General features: G+C 36.5%; 1 protein-coding gene across 2 annotated transcripts in view; it reads right to left on the bottom strand.

The window, feature by feature from the left end:
• Positions 1-24,330, bottom strand: part of LOC309501072 (dual specificity calcium/calmodulin-dependent 3',5'-cyclic nucleotide phosphodiesterase 1C-like) — a 57,203-nt gene that overhangs the window by 19,407 nt on the left and 13,466 nt on the right. For both annotated transcript variants that reach the window (XM_082173036.1, XM_082173035.1), the window contains exons 3-7: positions 6,477-6,590; positions 3,621-3,803; positions 2,594-2,660; positions 858-974; positions 637-777 (exon numbers count right to left, since the gene is read on the bottom strand). In XM_082173036.1, the coding sequence (XP_082029162.1) occupies positions 637-777; positions 858-974; positions 2,594-2,660; positions 3,621-3,803; positions 6,477-6,590 (622 nt within the window). The remainder of the gene's footprint in view (positions 1-636; positions 778-857; positions 975-2,593; positions 2,661-3,620; positions 3,804-6,476; positions 6,591-24,330) is intronic.

The raw sequence follows: 24,330 nt of genomic DNA, 5'->3' as shown, positions 1-24,330 counted from the left end.
GTTCAATTAAAGTGTAACTTCACTGATTTTCAATCGGTTTTGTATTGTTATGTTCGGTAGCTGTAAATGAACAATGTTTACTCGAAATTCATGTTTATTTGTCAGCTAATTCCGCCCGGATGATGCGAAATGCTTCAGGGCTGTCGTGAAAACTACACATTGTACATCTGCATTTTTGTATCGCCGCCCACAGAACGAGTGCAAATACTTATATAACTTTAAATAAAAAAGTGATCAAATACTTATGTCATGCAATAAAATGCAAATGAATTACTTAAAAATCATACAATGTGATTTTCTGGATTTTTGTTTTCGATTCCGTCCCTCACAGTTGAAGAGTACCTATGATACAAATTACAGACTTCTACATGCTTTGTAAGTGGGAAAACCTGCAAAATCGGCAGTGTATCAAATACTTGTTCTCCCTACAGTATATTAAATCAATAAAACATTTCTCTAATTTCATCTGACTGCCATATTTAATGGATTATTTCACTGAGCTCGAGTCTTTTCCATTAAGGGAACATAATTATTATTATAATAGATCTGTCCTGACCTCTTGACCTAATGGCCTAATTCATTCCAGTCATGGACCTCTGATGTGATCTGTGTGTGTGTGTGTGTGTTTCAGCTTACCACCATCCCTGTCTTCAGGAGCAGGTAGTGTACCGTCTGTGTGACGTCGGCTGCGTGTATCAGGTTGTGGTAGGGGTTTTTATGTTTGCTGTAACCCACTTCCAGAGCCTCCACAAACGAGACCAGCGCTGATACAGGGATCTGTCAGAGATACAGTGTTAATAACTCTGAAAAAGACCATTACAGCCCTCTACTCTCACTTCTTCAAGAGTTGCTTTCACCTTGAAGCGGCTGATGAGGTCGTATCGGGTGAGGAGCTCATAGAAGATGAATTTGAGTGAGTGGTCGCCACTCGACTCGTTCAGAGCAAATACATCAAACGACCACTTATCCACATTCTGAGGAGAAAAAGCAGAGAAACAAACTCACACAGACACTCTTCCCCTCTGCATATTCAACTTAGCTCCTTCCGTCATGCCAGGTTTGATGCTAAACAAACACTATTGGTTCTCGTGTGTCGACTAAGTAATTAATGCAATGTGAAATATTTCCTTTAAGAGAAAATACAATTTTATGCATTTGTATGTCCCCACATTTCAACCTTTTTTTTGTTACATTAAAACTGCCTTTAGAAATGCTGTATTATAACTTACTTTATATTTGTTCATTTCTTATTGTTTTACCCTTGTCTCAGACCCTGACTTTTAATCTTAAACTTATTATTCTTATTTTAAAAATTATTATTATAAAAAATGTGTTAACGATTTTGTAATTATATTACATAGTTGTGCTAAGAGTCACTTGTTTTATTTGTGGTATATGCTGTAGTCAATATATGCTTTCTCCTGTGAGCTTTTGGGGATTTTTTCTTTTCTTTTTGGACGGTAAAATATAACCTGTATCTTAGTCAGATAAGCCAGATAAATACCTTAAACAAGTTTAGTGTTTTGTTTTTCCTTCATGTTTAAAATATTTAACATTTATAAAATATTTTCCTCATATTTTGATTGTTTAATCAAACTTGTAGGGTCATAAAAAAACATCCATCCAGACATCAGTTTTGGCCACTACTGTATATAATGATACTTTAATATTTCTAACATTTTCTATGTTTGGCAACAGTTCTTCTAACCCTAATGGATGGAGTCTGTAGCTTTTTCACATTGTATTGTGAAATACAATATTTTTACCAAAAATTGATGCAGCTCTTGATGGAAATAACAGCAAAACATTTATTTCCATCAAGAGGTGCATACATCTTTGGTCCAGATCTTGTTTTGTCAATGCAAGAGTCCAGCACTGTGTAAAGTCTCCTCCAGCACATCCCAGAGACGTCACTGAATTTAAGCTCTGGACTCAGAGGAGCCGATTCATGTGTGGAAATGATTCTTCATGCTCTCTCACAAATATTCTTTCACAATTTGATCCTGATGAATCTTGACATTGTCATACTGGAATATGGTCTTCCTACATGGTTGTTTAAGAAATGAAAAGCTACACACTCAATCAATTAGGGTTAGAAGAACTGTTGCCAAACATATAACATGCTAGAAACATAATCATCTCTGCACTAATGATCCATAAGCATTTGCCTATTTAAATCCAAACAGTGACTATATATTTTTGGGCCAGGCAGTGTATATATGTGTGCATCATTTCCAATCAAGCTGTAGACAAATAATTTGACAAAAAGTGTGAAAATATTATTTGTGTGCATTTAGGACAGAGTGCTAGCGAAAGGAGAAAGACGACACCCATGTTTTGTTTTTTTTTTCAATCTAATTCCACCACAGAATGCTACTGAAACATGGTGGAAATGTGCTTGGCTGGGGAGACAAAAATGACTGAATTCTGAATTCTTTAATGAACAAATTAAAAAGTGAAAAGGTACAAGTGAAAAGCATGTTGAAAAGCATGTTTTAAAAGTTTAATTTAAAAAAAAAAAAATGTTGTAATAGTTGGAGAGCCATTGGACAATGGCTGCTTATGAGAATGGAAGAGTGTGTGAGTATTTTACCTTAAGCACAGCTATGACAGAGGAAGGGTAACTCAGTCCCACCATGTTAGAAGTTCTGCGGTACATTCTGTTAGAAAGAGATAAACACATCAATGGAAAGCGGCAGCACAGACCACAGGCACTCCAAACACAATGCCATAATCTTCACCTTCACAATGACAAAACATAAAATGTAGAGGACAACCTGCACTTTCTTTAAGTAAATGCTTTGTCAGAGCAATTTATATGTGCAGTGCTGTCTGAAGTGAGAGAGAGAGAGAGAGAGAGAGAGGCAGAGTGACTGTACTTATTCAGACTTGTCAAAAAGATGATGTATATGCATACGCTGACTCACATTAAGCTCAATGCATATATTTATAATAATTTCACAGAAGACTTTAATGCTGCCTGGTGAGGAAAGAGGATTCAGACTGATTCTTGCTTTGGTTCCTGCTTTGTGTTCTTGGTTACAAGAAAAATAACAGCTAAATGTATTTATTTTCTAATAAAGCTGAAAACAACATTAGCTGGAAAAACAAATTTTTTCTTTTTTTTTTTTACCTTGGCAACTAAAAGAAATAGAACAAGTTGAAGTACTAAAATAACTAAAACTGAAATAAAAATAAATTACACCTAAATATACATACATTTATATATATAAATACTAAAAACAACAAAAGCACATCAAACTAAAATTAAAATTAAAATATATACAAAAAAATTAACTGATATAATATACATTTTATAAAATAAAAAAATAAAAAAGCTAATTCAAAATATAAATACATATTATAATATCATGTCCTTTGATCCTTTGAAATGAAAAAGACAGACATCCAAAATAAGAGTTCAAAATGTGACATTGCAACACACACTTATGTCTACATCATATTGGAGGCTGTTTACGTATTAGTTTTAAAGGGAGAATAGCAAAATAATTTAAATTGCAAGGGTCAAAGAAAAGGAAAACTAAGTTTCATTTAAAAATACGAATAGCTTCTACAATGCTAGGATAGTTTCTAGCACACTGCTTTGTGGTTAACCCCACCTCTCCACAAATATCCCAGCCTGCACTGCGTGTACGATGCTGCGGAATCGCGGCTTCTCCTCTGTCCGTCGCATCATCAGCCCCATCTGTCGTGTGAAGGTGGAGGCCAGCCAATCACGGACTTCTGATGGCACAGAATCTGATTGGATATCGCTGAGCTCATCCTCGGTATCGACCAATCGCCTTAGACAAAAAGGGAGAGAGGGAAAGATACTTTAAATGTCATCACCACTTACACTTAAAATATCTTCTGCGACAGGTATTTTTTGTGCATATACGACTATTTATACTTAATCAAAACTGTGAGTGAAGCCCAAGCCAAGACCCACTGGTTAAAGACTAATCCATAACTCATCCGCATAATTATGGTAATACCACAGTATGTTCCCTTTATGTGCAGCAGAACATGTCTAGTAAATAAGGAAGAAGCTCAAGGTATAAATGGATTGACATTTAACGTCTGATTTGACACATCTTCGCAGTAACTGTGCCATAAACATCTGTGTATCTAGACATAAGCTGTCATGATGGATTTAAAGGCCACAACTGTCATAAATCACACAGCGAGTATGAATCTGATCAGACCGGACCGGGGGTCTCTGTGGTTTGTCAAGTGAGAGGGTGTGTCATAATCCCGGGCCGCGATGACGTCCCAGTTACATAATTCCATAAGCTTTTGTCGTGTCTTTTCTGGCATCTAGATATTCACAGCTGTTCTTCTTCACTCTGCTCATCAGAATCAAAAGATATCAGTGGTACTTAAGCGGCGTGATGGAGGGCTTCATCTCCCCGCAGAGACGTTAAACACTATCACTGAGCGGGAATGAAATGCCGCTGATAAGGAGGAGTTTTTTGGCTCGTTTCAAACTGCAGGTGTTCATTTATGTTCTCTCAATAAAGCTATCAGCATGGCCTCATATCCACACATCCTGATGAAAACATATCTGGGTGCCATTTCAACCCAAAAGAAACTAATTATATTTTGTGAATGCGCATTGTGACATTATTTTGATTAAAACACACTCTTTGCCTGCCAAAATCTCTTGTAATGTTTTTGTTTTTTTTGTAATTAAATGTTTCCCATTGTGATTCTCATTACTGGAAAATGTTTGCACTACATCCGAGAATGTTTTAGATTAAAGCCAGCATAAATGAAAAGCAGTACAACAAGTATGAAAAAATAAAATACAATAAATAAACAAGTAAATTAAGTATATATTTTATATATATAAATTATTATTAATGTACATGTGCTAAAAGTGATGTCCGGAGGGGATAATTGTTTTTTATATGATCCTACAAGTTGATTAAACTATCAAAAAAGGCAATATTTAAAGTATGAAGGAAAGACAAAAAGATCACAGGAAAAAGCATTTGTTGGGTACAACATAATCAGTTATTAATATTTTGTTGGTTCTTTCTTGTTTTTGCATGTGTTCATAATTTCTTTGTATGTCAGCCTGGCCAAAAATGATGCCCGCACAATTTGGCATGTTTCATTGCATTATCACAAATAAAACAATTGACTTCAAGCACAACTACACAATATGCAAACAAAATATTTAATAATATTTTATTAAAGGGTGAAGATGTCAATTTTCCTAAGCCTGACATCACTTTTGGCCACTACTGTATATAGATTGCTTGATTGTTAATTAATGTATCGTATTTATTTATTTATTGTGCTTAAATAAGAGTTAATATGCTGACATAAAAAAAAAAATATTTGGCCTAAATAAGCTTCAACTTAAAAACATATAGAATTTATTTAATTTCGTGTTCACATTCAACCAGAGAATAGCTTGAAAACCCTCACATATACCCTTAATTAAGGTATCAAATGGCAATACCATAGTGCTTGGATCACATGGATTGTTTGATTATCATATTCATATAGACCTTATGCGCCAGAGAAACGAGGGCGCCGCCATCTTTAGAATATTGTCTTTTAACTTCCGTTTTTGCGGTCGCTCTGTATATTTCTATGGCATTGCTGTCCAGGAGTAATTCGCTTTTGAAGTGGATTTACTTAATGTAAAGTTAACGAAAGTTATCATGAGGACTGTAATGTTTAAAGCACGCAAAATCGCTATGAAAATACAGACCGGAAGTCAAAAGACAACGAGCGCAGAGCTGAAAAGGGGCGGGGCTACATAAGGTCTATAGCATGGCATTTTGCATGGCACATCAAAGGTACTGTAAATCAAAAGCATACCATAATATTGCCATTTTGTTAAAAATATGCAAATCATTGCCCAAACAAATATTTACATCCTTAAAAAAAATGTTTTAAAGGTAATTCTGAAGGACAAAGCAGTAGCGTTGACCCTGTGACCCCCTCAAATGGCCACTCACTCAATCTAAGCATCTTGGGATTGAAGCGCACAGATCTTTAACTGCTAATTGAATTGACCTCTATCAGTAGGAGTAAATTGCTTTAAGCTCCATTAGACTGATCCCAGACCAATTTTACAATCTTCCCTTTACAATGACTCCACTTAGGGTTAGTGTGGAAAAGCTGGATTAGCCTCTGACATGGAAAGACGGAATAATGTGTTGTTACGGCTTTGTGAGCAATGCAGTGGAGTCAAAGATTTTGACGAGAATAGAAAATAGCCTGGAGATTATTATTCATTGAAAACGGACCATGCAGTCCAGGCAGTTCGTTTACAACTGATGGATTTCAGGAAACAACATGAGAATAGTAATAAGTAATTTTTCCATTCCTAGCTAATTTTAAATGTACGAGTTTCAACTTGTTTATCATTTCAAGTCAATTGGCAGTGGTTATATTATTTCAAAATTTGGCAACAGAGAGTGGTAGAGTAAAATAACAGTGTAAACACCATACTTTACCTTGTTTCCTCAATATAGACTGATTCCAAAACAGTGGCAGCATATTCCAGGTTTTTCTTTAGGTCTACGAGAGACGCCTCTCCCCTCTCCAACTGTTTTACCAAACATCGTAATCTGGAAAACAAGCACACAACAAACACAACTGAATGGCTGTTCATTTTGCAAAGCAACTATCTGAGAGCACCAGCCAACGTCAGCGTGACAAACGCAGCATTTAATTCTGCAAAACAGAGATCAATAATACATTTACATAAACTGTATATATATATATATATATATATATATATATATACACTACTGGTCAAAAGTTTTAGATCTGTATTTTTATGTTTTTAAAAGAAGTCTCTTCTGCTCACCAAGGCTGCATTTATTTGATAAAAAACAATAAATAAATAAAAAACAGTAATATTGTGAAATATTATGACAATTTAAAATTACTGTTTTCTATTTTAATATATTTTAAGATGTAATGTATTCCTCAAATGAAAGCTGAATTTTCGACATCATTACTCCAGTCTTCAGGGTCACATGATCCTTCAGAAATCATTCTAATATGCTGATTTTATGCTCAAAAAACATTCATTATTATTATCAATGTTTAAAACAGTTGTGTATTTTTTTTTTCAAAATTATTTGATGAATAGAAAGTTCAAAAGAACAGCGTTTATTTAAAATAGAATATTTTCTAACATTATAAATGTCTTTACTGTAACTTTTGATCAGTGTAACTCATCCTTGATGAATAAAAGTATTGATTTATTTTATTTATTTCCCCCAAAAATAAAATTAAAATTCTTACTGACCCCAAACTTTTGAACGGTAGTGTTTAATGTTACAAAAGCTTTAGATTTCAGATAATTCTATTCTATTCATCATAGCATCATGAAATAAAAATGTAAAAACTGTTTTCAACATTGATATTAATCATAAATGTTTCTTGAGCATCAAATCATCATATTAGAATGATTTCTGAAGGATCATGTGACACTGAAGACTGGAGTAATGATGCTGAAAATTATCTATATATTCACATAGAAAACAGCTGTTTTAAATTGTAATAATATTTCACAATATTACAGTTTTTGTTTGTATTTTTAATCAAATAAATGCAGCTTTGGTGAGCAGAAAAGACTTCTTTTAAAAACATTAAAAATCTTACCGATCTAAAACTTTTGACCGGTAGTGTATATACACACAGTTTATGTAAATGTAATATTGATCTCCATAATTTAAGTACTAAAATATATATATACATATCATTTCAGGTACTGATCACTACCATTTGTGGTCAGTAAGATTTTTTTTTTAAACAAAATAGAAAATGAAAATACTTTTATTCAGCAAGGATGCAGTATATTGATCAAAAGTTACAGTAAAAACATTTGTAATAATAAAGTATTTTTATTTAAATCAAATAAATGTCACCATAGTTGAAACTTTTGAATGATGGTGTATACACAAACTCTAGATTATAGGATACTGACAGAATATAGATGTTCAGAAGTGTCTGCAGAAGCTCATCTTTGTAAGACTATAAGCTTGATTAATTGAGCTTTTAAAGACGATTGATTAACTAAAGCTGTTAGTCTTATCAAATCCATCTTCAATATCCCACTTCCAGGAAAGACTTTCTCCAAACCCCTCAAATGCTCTGCAGTCCTTGATATGTTTGTTAAAACAATTAGAATGTCGGAGGAAATTTGAATGAGGGGAAAGCTATAACAATAAATAATGGTGAAATTATTGGTAACATTTTATTTTGATGGTCCCCTTTGAACATTCTGTTGACGTTGTACGTTGCACCCACATGTCAACTAACTCTCATTAGAGTATTAGTAGACCGTCTGTTTAATAACTGCTAACACTTTGTTTTGATGCTCCCCCAACACATATTCTACTGTCTATAAGTAACTTTGCAAACATGTCAACTTATTCTACTAACCCTAACAGAAAACTAATGCTCTACTAACACTATTGAGAGTTAGTAGACATGTAGATGCAACGTTACTTATAGTCAAAAGAATATCTAAAGGGGACCAAATCAAGTGTTACCAAATTATGGAGTGGAATTACCAGTGACTAATGGTTATCTTTTTTACAGTTTTTCTCGATTGCTTAAACACATTTCTTGAACTATGCGTCGTATTCTCAAAACTATAAACACAAATCCATAACGTCTCACCCAATTCCCCAAACATCCAATTTTCAGGTCAAAATGAAGCTCTACACTCAAAACCATTCACTCTTGCTGAAAAAACTAACTTTGCCCTCAGACAGGACACACAAGCCCTCAAAGTCACACACACTACAACATAGTCTAACACACTGGTGCAATAAATTCAAAACAACATTTCCAAAACTGGTAAGTTATGTTGCTTGTGGTTCCCCCCCTCACAAACCTTTTCACATGATGAACACAAAAGACACAACCATTGGCACATTTTTATTCATTCATGTACTACACAGTACAACACACACACACACACACACACACACACACACACACACACACACACACACACACACACACACACACACACACACACACAAAAACTTGTTTCCTGTTTTACTCCTGTTTTACACCTCATCAAAGACTATTGGAAATGTTTGTCTCTTATTCAGTGATATAATTTTGTTTGCCACCACTCCTCCCTGAAGGTTCTCGAGGCGACGGTAAAGCGACTCAAATTTGACCTTACTCGTAGCCCAGCCTCCCTCATAGTCATACCATTGACAAAGACATGGGCAACTAGAGTGGCTTGAATTTCATCTGAGACTGCTTGTCTTCTTGCCCTTGCCCTTCCTCCTCCACCTTCTTATCCCTCCTCGATCTCTTCCTTCATGTCTTTCTGGATCCATTGTTCCAAAACTCAATAAACTGATTTGGGCCCTTTTATCTATCTATTGAAGGTTCTGATTGATGTGTATTAAATTTTGACTCTTAGTGTTTCCACTTGGGTAATTGTGTGCTAACTGAGCTGAAGCTGTGCTGACTTGAGTGAACAATATTGAATGCTAGTGCTTTCTAAATGACAACATGGTCTAGGCAATGAGAAATGAAGGGATTTGTGTGTAGAGTTTTGCAGTGACAGTTCAACAAATCTGACTCATGTGTCAAAACAGGGAATAGTGTTTATAGTTTAAGGAAATATGGTGTGCTTTTTGATAAATGGCATTATGGTTTTGAAATTTTTGTTTAAAAGCCTGGTTATAGTGTTTAAACAATCGAGAAAAACTGTAATAAAAGTGCTTGGGCCCTATCTTGCACCCAGCGCAATTGACTTTGTACACCGACGCATGTATCATTCCTATTTTGCACCCGCGCACAGCAGACTTTTCCCTCCACAGACGCACGTCGGTAAACTAGCAAAATGCATTTGCGCTCCCGGTGGCGGTTCAGCGCAAAGAGGAGGCGTGTTCCGACGCAAACGTATTTTGCAGGTTTAGAAAACAATTTTTCCACTGACCAGGAAAAACCTAGTCTAAAGTCAGTGGCGCGTTGCGCATGTTATTCATATGCTATTTTAAGGGCGCATGCTTGGCCATATCCAATGTAGTGTGTGCACAACGCGCATACACTTTGCTTATCTCATCTACACACAGACGCAGCAGTTCTCATTTTTAGAAAACCATACATTATTACAAGTAAAAATATTATCACATGAGGGAAATCATTGTTGTGTCCATGAAGATGTGAAAAAATAGGCATATATCTAGCTTACACATTTACCCAAATTATTATACACCCGTTTAACTGAAGCTAATTTGGGTGTGTTTCTCCATCCCCAATGTCACTTCTCTGTGTTTTACGGCCCTGACGAGAACGTCGGTCTCCTCGGCTTTGAACCGCTCCTGGCGTGCGCCTGGCAAATCCGCCGTTATAATAGCAAACCGCCATGGAACAAGCGTGCCTGCTCTTAAAGGGAATGTGAGATGTCGCTCTGATTGGTTTATTTCACGTTACGCCCAAACCACACCTATGAATAATCAACCTACTTCAGAACAACCCATTTTAGATTTGCGTCGGGCGCAAGAGTCATTTATCCCGCCGGTGTAATAGCAACAGCGCCCAAGACCCGCCCACAAAGTTACTTGCGTTTCGCGCTTGATACTTGCGTTTCAGATCGTTAAAATAGGGCCCCTTGAGTCACATCACAACATGAGAGGTCAGATTATTGAAATGACACAATGCTGTTGGGTGCTAAAGGTCACAGATTAAATCGATTCATTGGTTTCAGATTTGTGCACATAGCTCACAGATATCTAGTTGACTTTGCAGTTGAAACATTACCTCAGTGATTTGGTCTATTGGTCCTATAGGGGCTGCAAGGCAAACATCACACTTAGGCTACTAATAATTTCCCACAGGGTAACTGCCACATTTGCACGCATATATCTGACATTCATATGTTAAATTTGTATCTTAATGTGACAGCAGCACAAAATCCAGCTGGGTCCCACCTGTGTCCACAGACACAGGTAGTGTTTTTTTACCAGGAAAGCGATTTCACACCAGTAAGAGGTGGGCGGCTGTCACGAAGACAATCACACAGTGACGGTGTGCCATTGATGCTTTGGGGTCAATGCAATCACACGGAAAGATTAACATTTTCCACTCAACATTTTGACAGCTGCCTGCAGATAAAAACAAGAACCCAAACCCCAACAGCCCTGTTCATCTCAGCACCTGATCTCAAATCACACTCATAGGCCTCAATCAAACACAATACGACTAGTTTAGCATGTAATGCTAACATTTCAACTTGTCAAAGCAGAAGACAACTTTATTGCTCAGAGGTTCCTTGAATGAGGTCTTTCTTGGGTTTTTTTCTGCAAAGTCTCTTTAATTAATTGTATTGCTGTCTTAGGAAAAACAGTTGCAATATTAAAAAGATTTCATTTGTGATTTGTATATGGAGTTTATTTTAATCAGTTATTTTCTGCATGAAAATTGTTATAGAAAGATTTAAAGGGCACCTATTATGCCCCTTTTTACAAGATGTAATATTGGTCTTGGGTGTCCCCAGAATGCATTTGTGAAGTTTCAGCACAAAATACCCCACAGTTAATTTATTATAACCATTTGAAAATGTCATTTTTGGGGCCTGTTTTAAAAAGAGCTGTTTTGGAGTGTACCACCTTAAATGTTAATGAGCTGCATATCCCCGCCCTGCTGCTGGACCCAGATGATGAAGAGACACGAATGAGAATGGACTAAACGTCTCGGAATGGTTATTTGATACATTTATGTACTTACAAAGTTTTAATCGCGTCCCCTTTGCAATTATGGACGAACTGTGATAACATTCGCGCACATTTTTTAAACTACACACACACACACACACACACACACACACACACACACACACACACACACACACACACACACACACACACACACACACAAATACTGTGATAACGTTTGCTAAGTACAAACGATTTATTTATTTTTTTCTTAAGGGGAGGGAGATAGACGTTTATATACTGTCTATGGAGATAGAGCAGACCTTAATTTATTTACATTTGTAATTGCTGCAAAAATGATAGCCTACGTGACATAAAACTGTCTGACGTTGTTTGTTGAGACATCTATGACGACGACAATAAATAGCTTTAGACGCATTTGTTGTTGAACTGACTGACATCGATTGAAATGACTATTTGCTCAAAAATCATAAAATACACTTACTTCTGGAGGTGACGTTGAATCGCGAACTGTAGGCAATGATCCACAATTGATTAACTTTGACCCTCGTTCACTAAACAGTCAGTCAGAAAATGAAGGAAGTTTAAGTGGCTCTGATGTCAGTGAAGACTACTATGTCCATTCTTAAATTCCACAACAGAACACCTAAGTTACACTTCTTATGAGACATTACACACCGGCTGTCGTTGAAACAATGGAGGATGCAGATCACAGAGGGCGGGGTCTATGCCAAAACCAGACTGTCAATCAAACCGCGTCGGTGGGGCTTAGCGCATTTCTACGTCACAGTGAGGGAAATCTAGAACAGGGCGTTCTGAGACAGTGCTTGTGATTTATTGAGATAGTAAAAAAACTACTGGGTGGATTTTTAGCATTCTAGGGTGGTTTTGCTCACACACTGCCAACACACATTTATGTTCAAAGTCAACACACCATGTAAAAGTGAATTTTGCATAATAGGTGCCCTTTAAGATGAATGTAACAGGCTTGCGTTCGAGATCCAGGGAGATGATGCTGTCCATCAGAAGCACAGCAACAATAGCCGTCTTTAACATTCCACACACAAAGCTTGTTTCTGCCGGGATTGACAGATGTCTCAAGACGTGTGGGTGGAACATGACGTTTGATTGGTTGAACACAGCTGTCCATGTCAGCGGATGCCAATCAAGTTCAGCAAAGCAAAATCATTTCATGAAAAATTCAGCTGATTATGTTTTGCCATGGGAGAACAACTGCAGCTTCACCTCAGATTGACGCTGTAAGACATGCAGAAACTGTACGGATAAAATCCTGATCATTCCTATCCATTTCATTCTTTTGTTTATTCTCCCTTACAAAGTCAGTCCTGCTGGAACAAAGTCTAAGATTGTCATTTAGATGTTTCCAGAAGTCATCTAAATTAACAGATTTTGTTCAAATCAAAATCATTATTTTTTACCAAATCAGCCTGACTACATTAGAATACACTTCTACAAACTATAAGAAACAGCTGAAGACACACTCCTTCCGCAAACACTTAAACTACTACCATAAATCAAAGAAAAGTCCTAAATTCTTCTATAAAACAAAATTTAGCAGTAGAATAACGTCCCTGAATTGAACTTGTTGAGATAACTCAAAGTTCACACTTCAAGTTGACAGTCACTTTGGATAAAGTCTGCTAAAATACTAAAATGTAAAGGTAGTCATAAAAAGTAGGCAGCTATACTGTAGAATTGTAGAGTTAGATTTATCCCAGATTTATCTTGTTGAGAACTCAAATATATAGGTTGTCACCTACTACAACTTCACATTTCAAGTTGACTAAACTTAATTTAAGGTAGCATGAACACTTACTTTAACTTAAAAAAAAAAAAGAATTGTAGAAGCTACTAACAAAGCTATTTACATTTATTAGTTTAGCAGACGCTGTAATCAAAAGCAACTTACAGTAAAAATGAAGCAATTTGTCATGAACAGTATTCAAAAAACACAATGCCAAAATTTGTAAACTATACATGCGGTCATGCGCAATAATGTGATATAAAACAAGCAATGTTGAGTTTCATACTTAGAATTAGACAATTCTTGTTAGACAAAAAGTTTTTTTTTTTGCTCTGGAAAAGCTATTGTCACACTAGTAGTTACCCCAAACTTAATTAGAAATCCATCTTGATAGCAAAATGGGTTTTACCAAAAATTTTTTTTTTTTTATGTCCAGATCTGCACTTTTTTGTAAAGACTGTGCTGTATAGTGTTGATAAAAACAGATGTTTGCATGCTAAAGTCAGCTGGGATGCTCAAGTTAGCTGGAAAGAGCTAACAGTCAGCATGAGAATGATTATTTTAAACATCAACCCCCTTCATTCATAATACAAGCTTTTATGGCTGTGGAAAAGAGGTTTCTGCCAGAGAGAGGTTAGTTCATAGCGTGGCTTCCATTTTGAACATGGAATGATCCAGCGGGCTATAAATTCAGCCTCCCAATGCAAAGCCACCATTCACACTGACTGCTTATGAGACATTCATGCAGAAGTGCTCAAGTGCTTTGAGGCAGGCAATGTTTCAGGCTAATGAATCTCCAATTGAATTTGCGTCAATGGGAGAGAGAAATTGACAGATGCTGCAGTTTTGGGCTGTTGTAAATACTGAGTGTTTTCCAGAAATTTCTGAAGATATCATCAATATCATAACCTATTAACTGTCACCTCTCTTTTTGAGCATCAATCTGAACTTAAATGGTTGTAATTTATAAATGCTTTGTAACATAGACCAAGGTTTACAGAGAAGTGAAAGCACTTGGAAAAAAAGTTAGAGAGGTTTAGGTTTACTGTAAAGCAAATGTACTAAACTAAACAATGTATTTTATACAACATATATTTTACAAAATAATTTGTACTCTAAAATCAATGACATGTCTAACCAAGTTGTGTTCCAAATTTGAAGTTGATATCGCAAAAAATGAGACAGCTAAAATAATTTTAAGTACCATTTCAATGGTAATGCAATGTCTAATTTCAAAATGGTTTTAACATGATGAATGTTGTGTGCTTAAGCTTCCGAATGATGCCTAATTTAGTATGATTGCTAAAATACACTTACTCAAATTCTCGATATCGATTACCTTGGCTTCGATACCGGTTCCTGACCGATACTTTTTTCGATACCAATTTTATGAAATCCGTTTTAACAAGATTACATATTAACAAAAATGTTTTTCTTTTTGTTGACTTTTTTTTACAGACTCAGAGACTCATATTATAGGTTGTTGGGGGGCAGAATATATGCCTCGCACTCATAAAGCTTGAGGCAAAGCACTGGCAAATGTAGCCTAATGATTATGAATGTGTCTGGAAAAAATAACAAGGAGATATTTTAATTTGTTTATTAATAAACAAGTGTTTTCTGAGTCAGTGTTGGCTGCAATGATGATGTTGACGTTGCTGACTCGCCATCTCCGCAGTATAATGAACGCGTGCCGCCTATAGAGAGAAATGCACCTTTCATTTGGATTAAATAATCAGAGAATATTTGTTTTTGATTCGAATTGGTTTGTTTAAAAGTAGACATTTCAAGCTAGACATTTCTATATGCCTATTTATCATGTCTGTGAGGCAAGTAGCCAAAGTTTCGGATAATTTATGTGACGCGCTCCAGTTCTTCTTGCAGTCGAAAACGGAGCAGCTTTCTACTCTTAAGTTTATTATCACACCAGTCTCATTCAATGGTGCAAATCAAGTTACAAGCTAAAGTTTAATACTTACTGCTATGGGTGTGTTCAAATCCCCAACCCTAAATACTGTACGAGCAATACTAATAGCAAGATGCACTAACTAAACTTGAGATTTCGGTTTGATTTAAACCGCAGGCATCCAAAGACCCCTTTCAAGCTTTGTTTAATCCTTAATCAGTTATTTTTCTTCCTGGAAACAGTTTGAAATGCAGAGAAAATGTACTGGCCAAACATCAGTCCAACAGCTTATTAGAGCGTCCCTGATCTCTGAGCGGGGCAGCAGAGGACAGAGCGACAGGCACCACACTGAGATTAAAAACACACAGACCCACGGAGATACACCGCTCACACTAATGCTCATTTCTACACAGATGTGTGTATCCATGTGGAAATCACATATGGCATTATGGCAGTTTATAATCCTGCATGATTTAAAGAGTCAATCTATGATAAGTGATATAACATGTCCATTTGATCCCACATAATAATAATAATAAAAAAATAAAAAAATACTAGGTTAGATGTATGTAGTTACTTCTTTTAGATTACACAACAGGGAAAAATACATATAAAATAAAAAATATAATTACGTAATGTACTGTAAAATACATATTATAAAGCAAAATATATAGTAAATATTTTGTCAAGAATCAGTAAACTTGAATTTTAAGGACTTAAACAACACTGAAAAAATTAACCTCATTAAGAGATCATGATAATGAACCTCATTGGTTCTTGCTGAAGATCAAACGTGATGCGTAACACGAGAATGAACCTCATTGGTTCTTGCTGAAGCTCAAACGTGATGCGTAACGCGATAATGAGCCTCATTGGTTCTTGCTGAAGATCAAATGTGATGCGTAACACGAGAATGAACCTCATTGGTTCTTGCTGAAGCTCAAGCGTGATGCGTAAAACGAGAGTGAACCTCATTGGTTCTTGCTGAAGATCAAACATGCTGCGTAACACGAGAATGAACCTCATTGGTTCTTGCTGAAGATCAAACGTGCTGCGTAACGCGATAATGAACCTCATTGGGTCTTGCTGAAGCTCAAGCGTGATGTGTAACACGAGAATGAACCTCATTGGTTCTTGCTGAAGATCAAACGTGCTGCGTAACACGAGAATGAACCTCATTGGTTCTTGCTGAAGATCAAACGTGCTGCGTAACACGAGAATGAACCTCATTGGTTCTCGCTGAAGCTCAAGTGTGATGCGTAACACGAGAATGAACCTCATTGGTTCTTGCTGAAGCTCAAACGTGCTGCGTAACACGAGAATGAACCTCATTGGTTCTTGCTGAAGCTCAAACGTGCTGCGTAACACGATAATGAACCTCATTGGTTCTTGCTGAAGATCAAATGTGATGCGTAACACGAGAATGAACCTCATTGGTTCTTGCTGAAGATCAAATGTGATGCGTAACACGATAATGAACCTCATTGGTTCTTGCTGAAGATCAAATGTGATGCGTAACACGAGAATGAACCTCATTGGTTCTTGCTGAAGCTCAAGCGTGATGCGTAACACGAGAATTAACCTCATTGGTTCTTGCTGAAGATCAAACGTGCTGCGTAACACGAGAATGAACCTCAATAGTTCTTGCAGAAGCTCAAACGTGATGCGTAACACGAGAATGAACCTCATTGGTTCTTGCTGAAGATCAAATGTGATGCGTAACACGAGAATGAACCTCATTGGTTCTTGCTGAAGATCAAATGTGATGCGTAACACGATAATGAACCTCATTGGTTCTTGCTGAAGATCAAATGTGATGCGTAACACGAGAATGAACCTCATTGGTTCTTGCTGAAGCTCAAGCGTGATGCGTAACACGAGAATTAACCTCATTGGTTCTTGCTGAAGATCAAACGTGCTGCGTAACACGAGAATGAACCTCAATAGTTCTTGCAGAAGCTCAAACGTGATGCGTAACACGAGAATGAACCTCATTGGTTCTTGCAGAAGCTCAAACGTGCTGCGTAACACGAGAATGAACCTCATTGGTTCTTGAAGAAGCTCAAACGTGCTGCGTAACACAAGAATGAACCTCATTGGTTCTTGCAGAAGCTCAAACGTGCTGCGTAACACGAGAATTAACCTCATTGGTTCTTGCAGAAGCTCAAACGTGCAGCGTAACACGAGAATGAACCTCATTGGTTCTTGAAGAAGCTCAAACGTGCTGCGTAACACAAGAATGAACCTCATTGGTTCTTGCAGAAGCTCAAACGTGCTGCGTAACACGAGAATGAACCTCATTGGTTCTCGCACGTCAAGCGAACATGCTTGAGCTTCTGTTTACCACAACTGATCTGTGAGTTGATGAATAAGTAACACTTGCCTGATGGCTTATGCTACCGCTAACCCACACGTCGAGGTCACTTCCGTGATTTGGGAAAAGCCTGTAAAAGTCCTGGCAGAAAGCGATACTACCAACAAAATATTAGTGCATTCCAGGAACTGGGCGTCGTTACACTACATCCTTATGCATCGCTTTCTGCCAAGACTTTTACGGGCTTTTCCCAAATCACGGAAGTGACGTCCGGGTTAGCAGTAGCATAAGCCATCAGGCAAGTGTTATTAAAATAAACTCCTGATGTACTTACAAACTTTCCAATGCCTTGTTTTATGAGTACAGAACCTATTTGTACAACTGTAGAAGTTTGGTACCATTCTGGGCATTATTAGTGGGGTAATTTACGAGATACAACCCTGGATCCATTAGCGCCTGCACTAAGCCATTCGGCTGATATCTCTAAATAAGCTCTAACTTTAATAATGTTCGACCAAGGAAAAAAAGGCTTCTGGGGGGGTGTTTGGCTCGAGGTCATGGTGCAAAGGACCCTAGGTTGATTTTACTCTGAACCATCCCTTTAAGCTCTGAAATTTTTTGAAGAATAATGGTAAAGTGCTGTCAAATGTGGCGCCATTAAAGGGATAGTTCACTTTGAAATAAATTTTTGGTATGTTTTAGCTTACCTCAAGGGCATCCAAGATGTAGGTGTCTTTTTTTCCGCAGTAGTTTCAATTTTGATATTTTTAGGTCAAACCGTTCTTGTCTGTCAGTCATATAATGCAGGTCTATGGTCATTATCTCAAAACACAAGCACAGAGTCCAAATTAAAACAATTCCCCGTCGTCCAAATTAAACAATTCCCCATCGTAAGTACACATTGATGGCCTAAGACACGAAACGAGCGGTTTGTGTGAGAAAACAAACAGTATTTATATCGTTTTTACCTCTTATACGCAGCCATGTCGAAGTGATCTGATCTGACGTGTGCGCAGACTGGTGCATAGATATACACACACTAGATGTCGCCTTAAAGACATTCGTTCCAATGAACTGCCGTAGACAAGGCGACATCTAGTGTGTATATATCTATGCACCAGTCTGCGCACACGTCAGATCAGATCACTCGGACATGGCTGTGTATAAGTGGTAAAAACGATATAAATACCGCTCGTTTTGTGTCTTAGGCCATCAATGTGTACTTACGATGGGGAATTGTTTAATTTGGACGACTGGGAATTGTTTTAATTTGGACTCTGTGCTTGTGTTTTGAGATAATGACCATAGACCTGCATTATATGACTGACAGACAAGAACGGTTTGACCTAAAAATATAAAAATTGAAACTACTGCGGAAAAAAAGACACCTACATCTTGGATGCCCTTGAGGTAAGCTAAAACATACCAAAAATTAATGTCAAAGTGAACTATCCCTTTAAATTGGACTCTCTAAATGTCTCTCTCTTTGAAAGTATAAAGACTTTTTAAATTGTAAAGGTTTATGAGTGACTCAAGAAGAGTTCATAAACACATTAATGAAACAGCAGGCTAATTCACTTTTTCTCTCTCAGTGGCAGCCAATCAGTGCGTTCTGGGTCAAACTGGGCAGGAAATCAATTAATGACGAACGATCTGAAATAATGATGGAACACTGTGTTGCCGGGGTCTGGAGAAATGTCAGCGCATTGTTTTACTGTGTAATTAGACAGTTAATGAGAGCCTTAATGAACAACATGCTCTCCATCTCCATGGGTAAAAGTATTGAAGAACCAAGGACAGAAAGACCGTCGGGTAAATACTTCTATTTCATAATCAGTAAAATAAAAAAATTAAAAATTAAAAAAAAAAGTGCCTTGTTGCTACAGATCATAATTTGTGGCCAAATGCGCTGCAATTAGAAGAAGAAGAGTTGTGATGTAGCGGCTGGTTTTAAATGAATTTTCTGATTAGCTTTGTTTGTACTGTGACTAAAACCGAGTTTTTCAAAAAGAGCATTACATTATATATTAATGGCCGTCTCACTGTCTGAGGCCCAGCTATCAGGGAATGTTCCCATAATTTTCACTAACGTTCTTTAAAAGATATGCAAATGTTAAGACCAGCTCTCTTAAAATAATGTTTATATAATGTTCTCATAATGTTATCAATAGTTAATATACGTTCTCGTAATGTTGAGACTTGAGAGAAAATGTTCTTAGAAAACCATCCTCGGAACATCCCTGTGATGTTATTTTTATTTGCTGAATGTTTTCATAATGTTATCATAAAATGCTCTGAGAAGAACGTTCATGGAACATCCTTACAATGTAATTTGTAATCAATGAATGTTCTCGCAATATAGAGAGAAAACGTTGTGAGAACAACTTTCATAGAAAATCCTTTTACCTGATAAACATTCTCATAATATTGAGAGAAATTATTCTTAGAATATTCTCAGAATGTCTTTATGATGTTATAAACATTTGCTGAATATTTTTGGAATTGGAATTTGGACATTTTTGAGAGAAAAATAAATGAAACGTCGCCAAAAATAGTGCTTTTCACAATACACATTGTTTCAAAGCAGCTTTACAGAAAGCTATGATGTTATAATGTTTATAATATGTTAAAATCTTCATGCCTTATAGTTGGATTTAGCATATTTCCCAGCTCAGGGAAAGTTCTTAAAACGTTCTGGCAAGGATCTCTTAAAGTTATGAACAAAATGTATTACAGTAACGTTGATAAAACGTTCGATCAAAGTTATCTGGCCTTTAAAAAAGTTCTCAAAACGCTAGCACAAAAATGTTATTCAGATATCCCGGGGTATTGTTTGTGGGTTCTTTGAATAACCAAGAAAAAACGTTCTTAAAACATTGGAAAAAAAATTGACATGTTGAACATTGAGAAAACGTTCAGAAATAACGTTTTTTTTTTTATCACATTTTCAAAATGATAAAATTAAATGTTCCTTTAACGTTCACATAAACCAAGATAAAAACAGTCTTAATACATATATAAAAAACTGGACATTATGAACGTTCAGAAATAACGCTTTCTTAACTTAATGGAAATGTTAGCAAAACATTCTAAGAACATTTTTGTAGTAGCTATCTAGAAACATACTGTAAGTGATTGGTTTAAAGCGCTCTACGGAGGCAGCAAAATGCATAGCACAAAAAAAAAAAGTTAAAAAAAGTGGAAACTGCTTATTTTAATTAGATAACGGTTTCAAACCTGCTCAGGATTAAATTAAATATTTATAAATCAACATTTGTCACTTTGTCTCTGACATGCCTACAGCAAATATATAAGCACAGTCCCTTCTTCTAAAACACACAGGCACAAAATGAAAGGAAATAGAATGTATTAGGGCATCTGCACACAATCCATATCCAGTCTTCCTCTCTTGAGTACCTGCACAAATTGGAAGTAAATGACACACGCACATCATATAAACAAACACTGTAGGAAATCAGCAGACGCTGATAGGTTGTGGTGACGTGTGCATTAAAAGAAAAACAGAGTAATCTGGATTAAATAGACGAGGACAGTTACTGAGGGATCCAGATGGCATACAGGGAAGGAAGGAACGATGGCAGAATACTTAAGTGTAACTTCAATATATCTTGCTAACAGTCACGATCTTTACCTATTGGGGTTAAAAATATTCACAAAAGACATTTTATATCTAAGTTATTTTTCCTAGACAGCAGTGAGAGCAAATAGAAACTTTAAGTCTCCTGCTTCAGATAAAAAAAACAATAAAAAAACACCTGAAGTAAACGTCACATGACTGTGATATTAATCAAAATATTGCCATATAGATAAAAATAATAATATAATAATTAAATTAAAAAAAATTTAAAAGGGTCATGCATTAACCAGATGGGTAATATGTTAACCAGTGCTATTTACTGTAAATAGTAAAGAAATGATAATAATAATAATATAGTAGTAGTTACCTGGTTAAATGCATGGCATGGCTACTCACAGCTACTAAGTTTAAATTTAAAGCAGTCAAAATATAACACTTACTTAAAAAAGATTTAATATTTTATTTGTTTACCTGCATGTTATGTGACCGAATCAACATCAGAGAACCATGAACATGAAAATGCATTATGAAATGACTGAAATTAACATAAAATCTCTGGGTTCTTATAAATATTTTAAAAAGGGAATGGCTGAAAAAAACGTTTGGAAAATCCCTGATATAGAATAAAATAACTTTTTCTAAAAGTCTAGAGTTTATCTTATTTAATTATATTTCTCAAAAGTACTATTCATGTCCCTGCGTATAAATTTAATGATCAAATGAGCAAAAAAGTGCTTCTTTGAATAAAAGACCCATTACGTGAAAGCAAACATAATTTCCTTTGGATTCTGCTACAAACTGAGTTACACAAATGTGGAGCTCATTTGGTAGAGGTTTAGAGTTGTACTGTAAAGTATGAAATACATCATCAATTGATTTTATGCATAAGTCATTTGCGGTTACAAAACCCACTTGGATTTATGCAAATCCATAATAATGAACTGCACTGTGACTAAATACACCTTCGTGTGTCATTTAGCTTGAGGAAAGATGCAGACCAGCACTCAGGGTATAAAGATTTCTGTCCTTATTTTCAGAACAAAAGGTCAGTTAGTCACACTGTCGCCCGCTGTAATTCAATAAAAGCAACCCAATTTCTGAAAGGTCACTTAATCTAAATATTATTCCATCAGATAAAAACATCACAGGACTGACCTGGCACACACACACACACACACACACACACACACACACACACACACACACAACCATCAGCTAGCTATCAGGTTATGGACACAATGGCTCTGTTCCAAAACCTAGTGAGCTGCTTATACACCAAAATAAAAAGGTTCTTTATTGGCATCAATAGTGCCATGAATAACCTTTAACATCTTTCCAATGCATATAATAATAATGGTTTCTTTATAGTGGAAAAAGGTTATTTAGATTTCTAAAATGCTCTTCACACTAAGAAAAAAAATAAGAATTCTTTGAAGAAATGGTGAAAGGTTCTTTGGGCAACCAAAAAGGGTTATTCAATTGCACCACTGTGAAAACCCCCTTTTGGAACATGTGTGGGCAGCATATTAAGGATGTCCTGTTGAATTTAAAGACATGCGTTTATGCATATTATCATTATATTGTAATCATTGCGAGCACAAGTTATAATTGCTGCCTAACACGTTCAATGTGTCCACTTAACTGAATACATGATGTTAACTAAGCACTGTAACTAAATGAAACGGGACATATTCTTTGCCTATCCCTGGAACTATTACCAAAGATGACCATGTCGTGACGCCGTCCCATGGGAAGCTGAAGCAAGGCAAATGGCGGCGTACATTCATCGAAGACTTGCGTTGTGCGCAGTCAACCAGCCAATGGACGAAGCCGGAACGGTTTGAATCGAGCCTGTTGGAGATGCTCTGCACGGTGCAGGCGGATCTACAGTAAGTCTAAGCACATAACACTTAATCACTGATGTATATTACTAGCATTGCAACCGTTCCTACTCGACCCGCTCCGAGTGGGATTGGAACCGATTATGAAACTTTGCCCTTAGCCAAAACTATTTGTTCTGGAACAAATAATAAGATTCATGAGACCAAAGATTGTCCATTAGAGATACCAAAAACAAATTATATTTCATGTTTAAACACTATAGAGACATCAGAGCCAGTGGCAAATTCCAGAAGAACTGGCCGAGATAAGGATGTTCTTGGCGAGGTACATGTACGCTGATCGGCCGCTTACATCTCCGAAAAGAAGCAAATTTTTAAATAGGTGCTATCTTAATAAATAAACCGTATATTTGAACTTTAAACAACTACATTCTTGCCTAAAAAAACTCTTAAAACTACATTGCGTGACACAACAACAGTAGTATTTGTAAAATTATGGTCGTTTTGCTCGTACGTAATTACACTCGCTGTGAGAAATGCTTTGAAGCGGAGCAATACAAATAGTGAAAAACACATGGCTGGAAAGATAAGAGCCATAATAAAAGATAATTATGTTTGTTGCAATTGTATTGCTTGCCTTTCCATTTCCATTTATCTTATTAAGATCTAGGAGTTTCTGATTTCTCATTGTTCACCTCACAGTCACACCTCTGTGTCACGCCGATAAAATCTCTATTGTAGCTGTATGACAGACCGCTGACTCTGTCAAGGGAAGGACAACTGACCTGTGGCCTGTAAGGTGACTCCATCTTAATGGAGTTTCTGTGTTTCTGACTCAAGAGTGGAAGGACCAAATCACTCAACCGAGGCTATGAATACAGATGACAGGTGAGCGTAAAACACTTGGAAAATATCAGTATATGTTGCTTGTGTTGTTCTCCTCACATTTCACCTTCTAGTTGCTATTCAACTTCATCAAATGTGAGTGGTGCTCGTCTGTGCCAAACACGCCACCACAGTGCTGGGGTGATGTGGGTGGTTGCCAAGGTTTTGCTATGCGGTTGTTAAGGTGGTTGTTTACTTGCCCAAGTCAAAAAGCCCACCCCCAAGTCTCTATTCTGGTCCACTCAATGCACGTCCAAGTAGAAAAGAAACAGCACACCTCTCTTCAACATGCCGCATGATTTCAGGTATCATTCATATCTGTAGAACACATTTTGGGGTA

The sequence above is a fragment of the Leuciscus leuciscus genome, assembly GCF_965113295.1.
Source record: "Leuciscus leuciscus genome assembly, chromosome: 6".
NCBI classification, from domain to species: domain Eukaryota; kingdom Metazoa; phylum Chordata; class Actinopteri; order Cypriniformes; family Leuciscidae; genus Leuciscus; species Leuciscus leuciscus.
The sequence above is the reverse complement of the archived record's forward strand: the minus strand, read 5'-3'. Positions and strand labels throughout refer to the sequence as shown.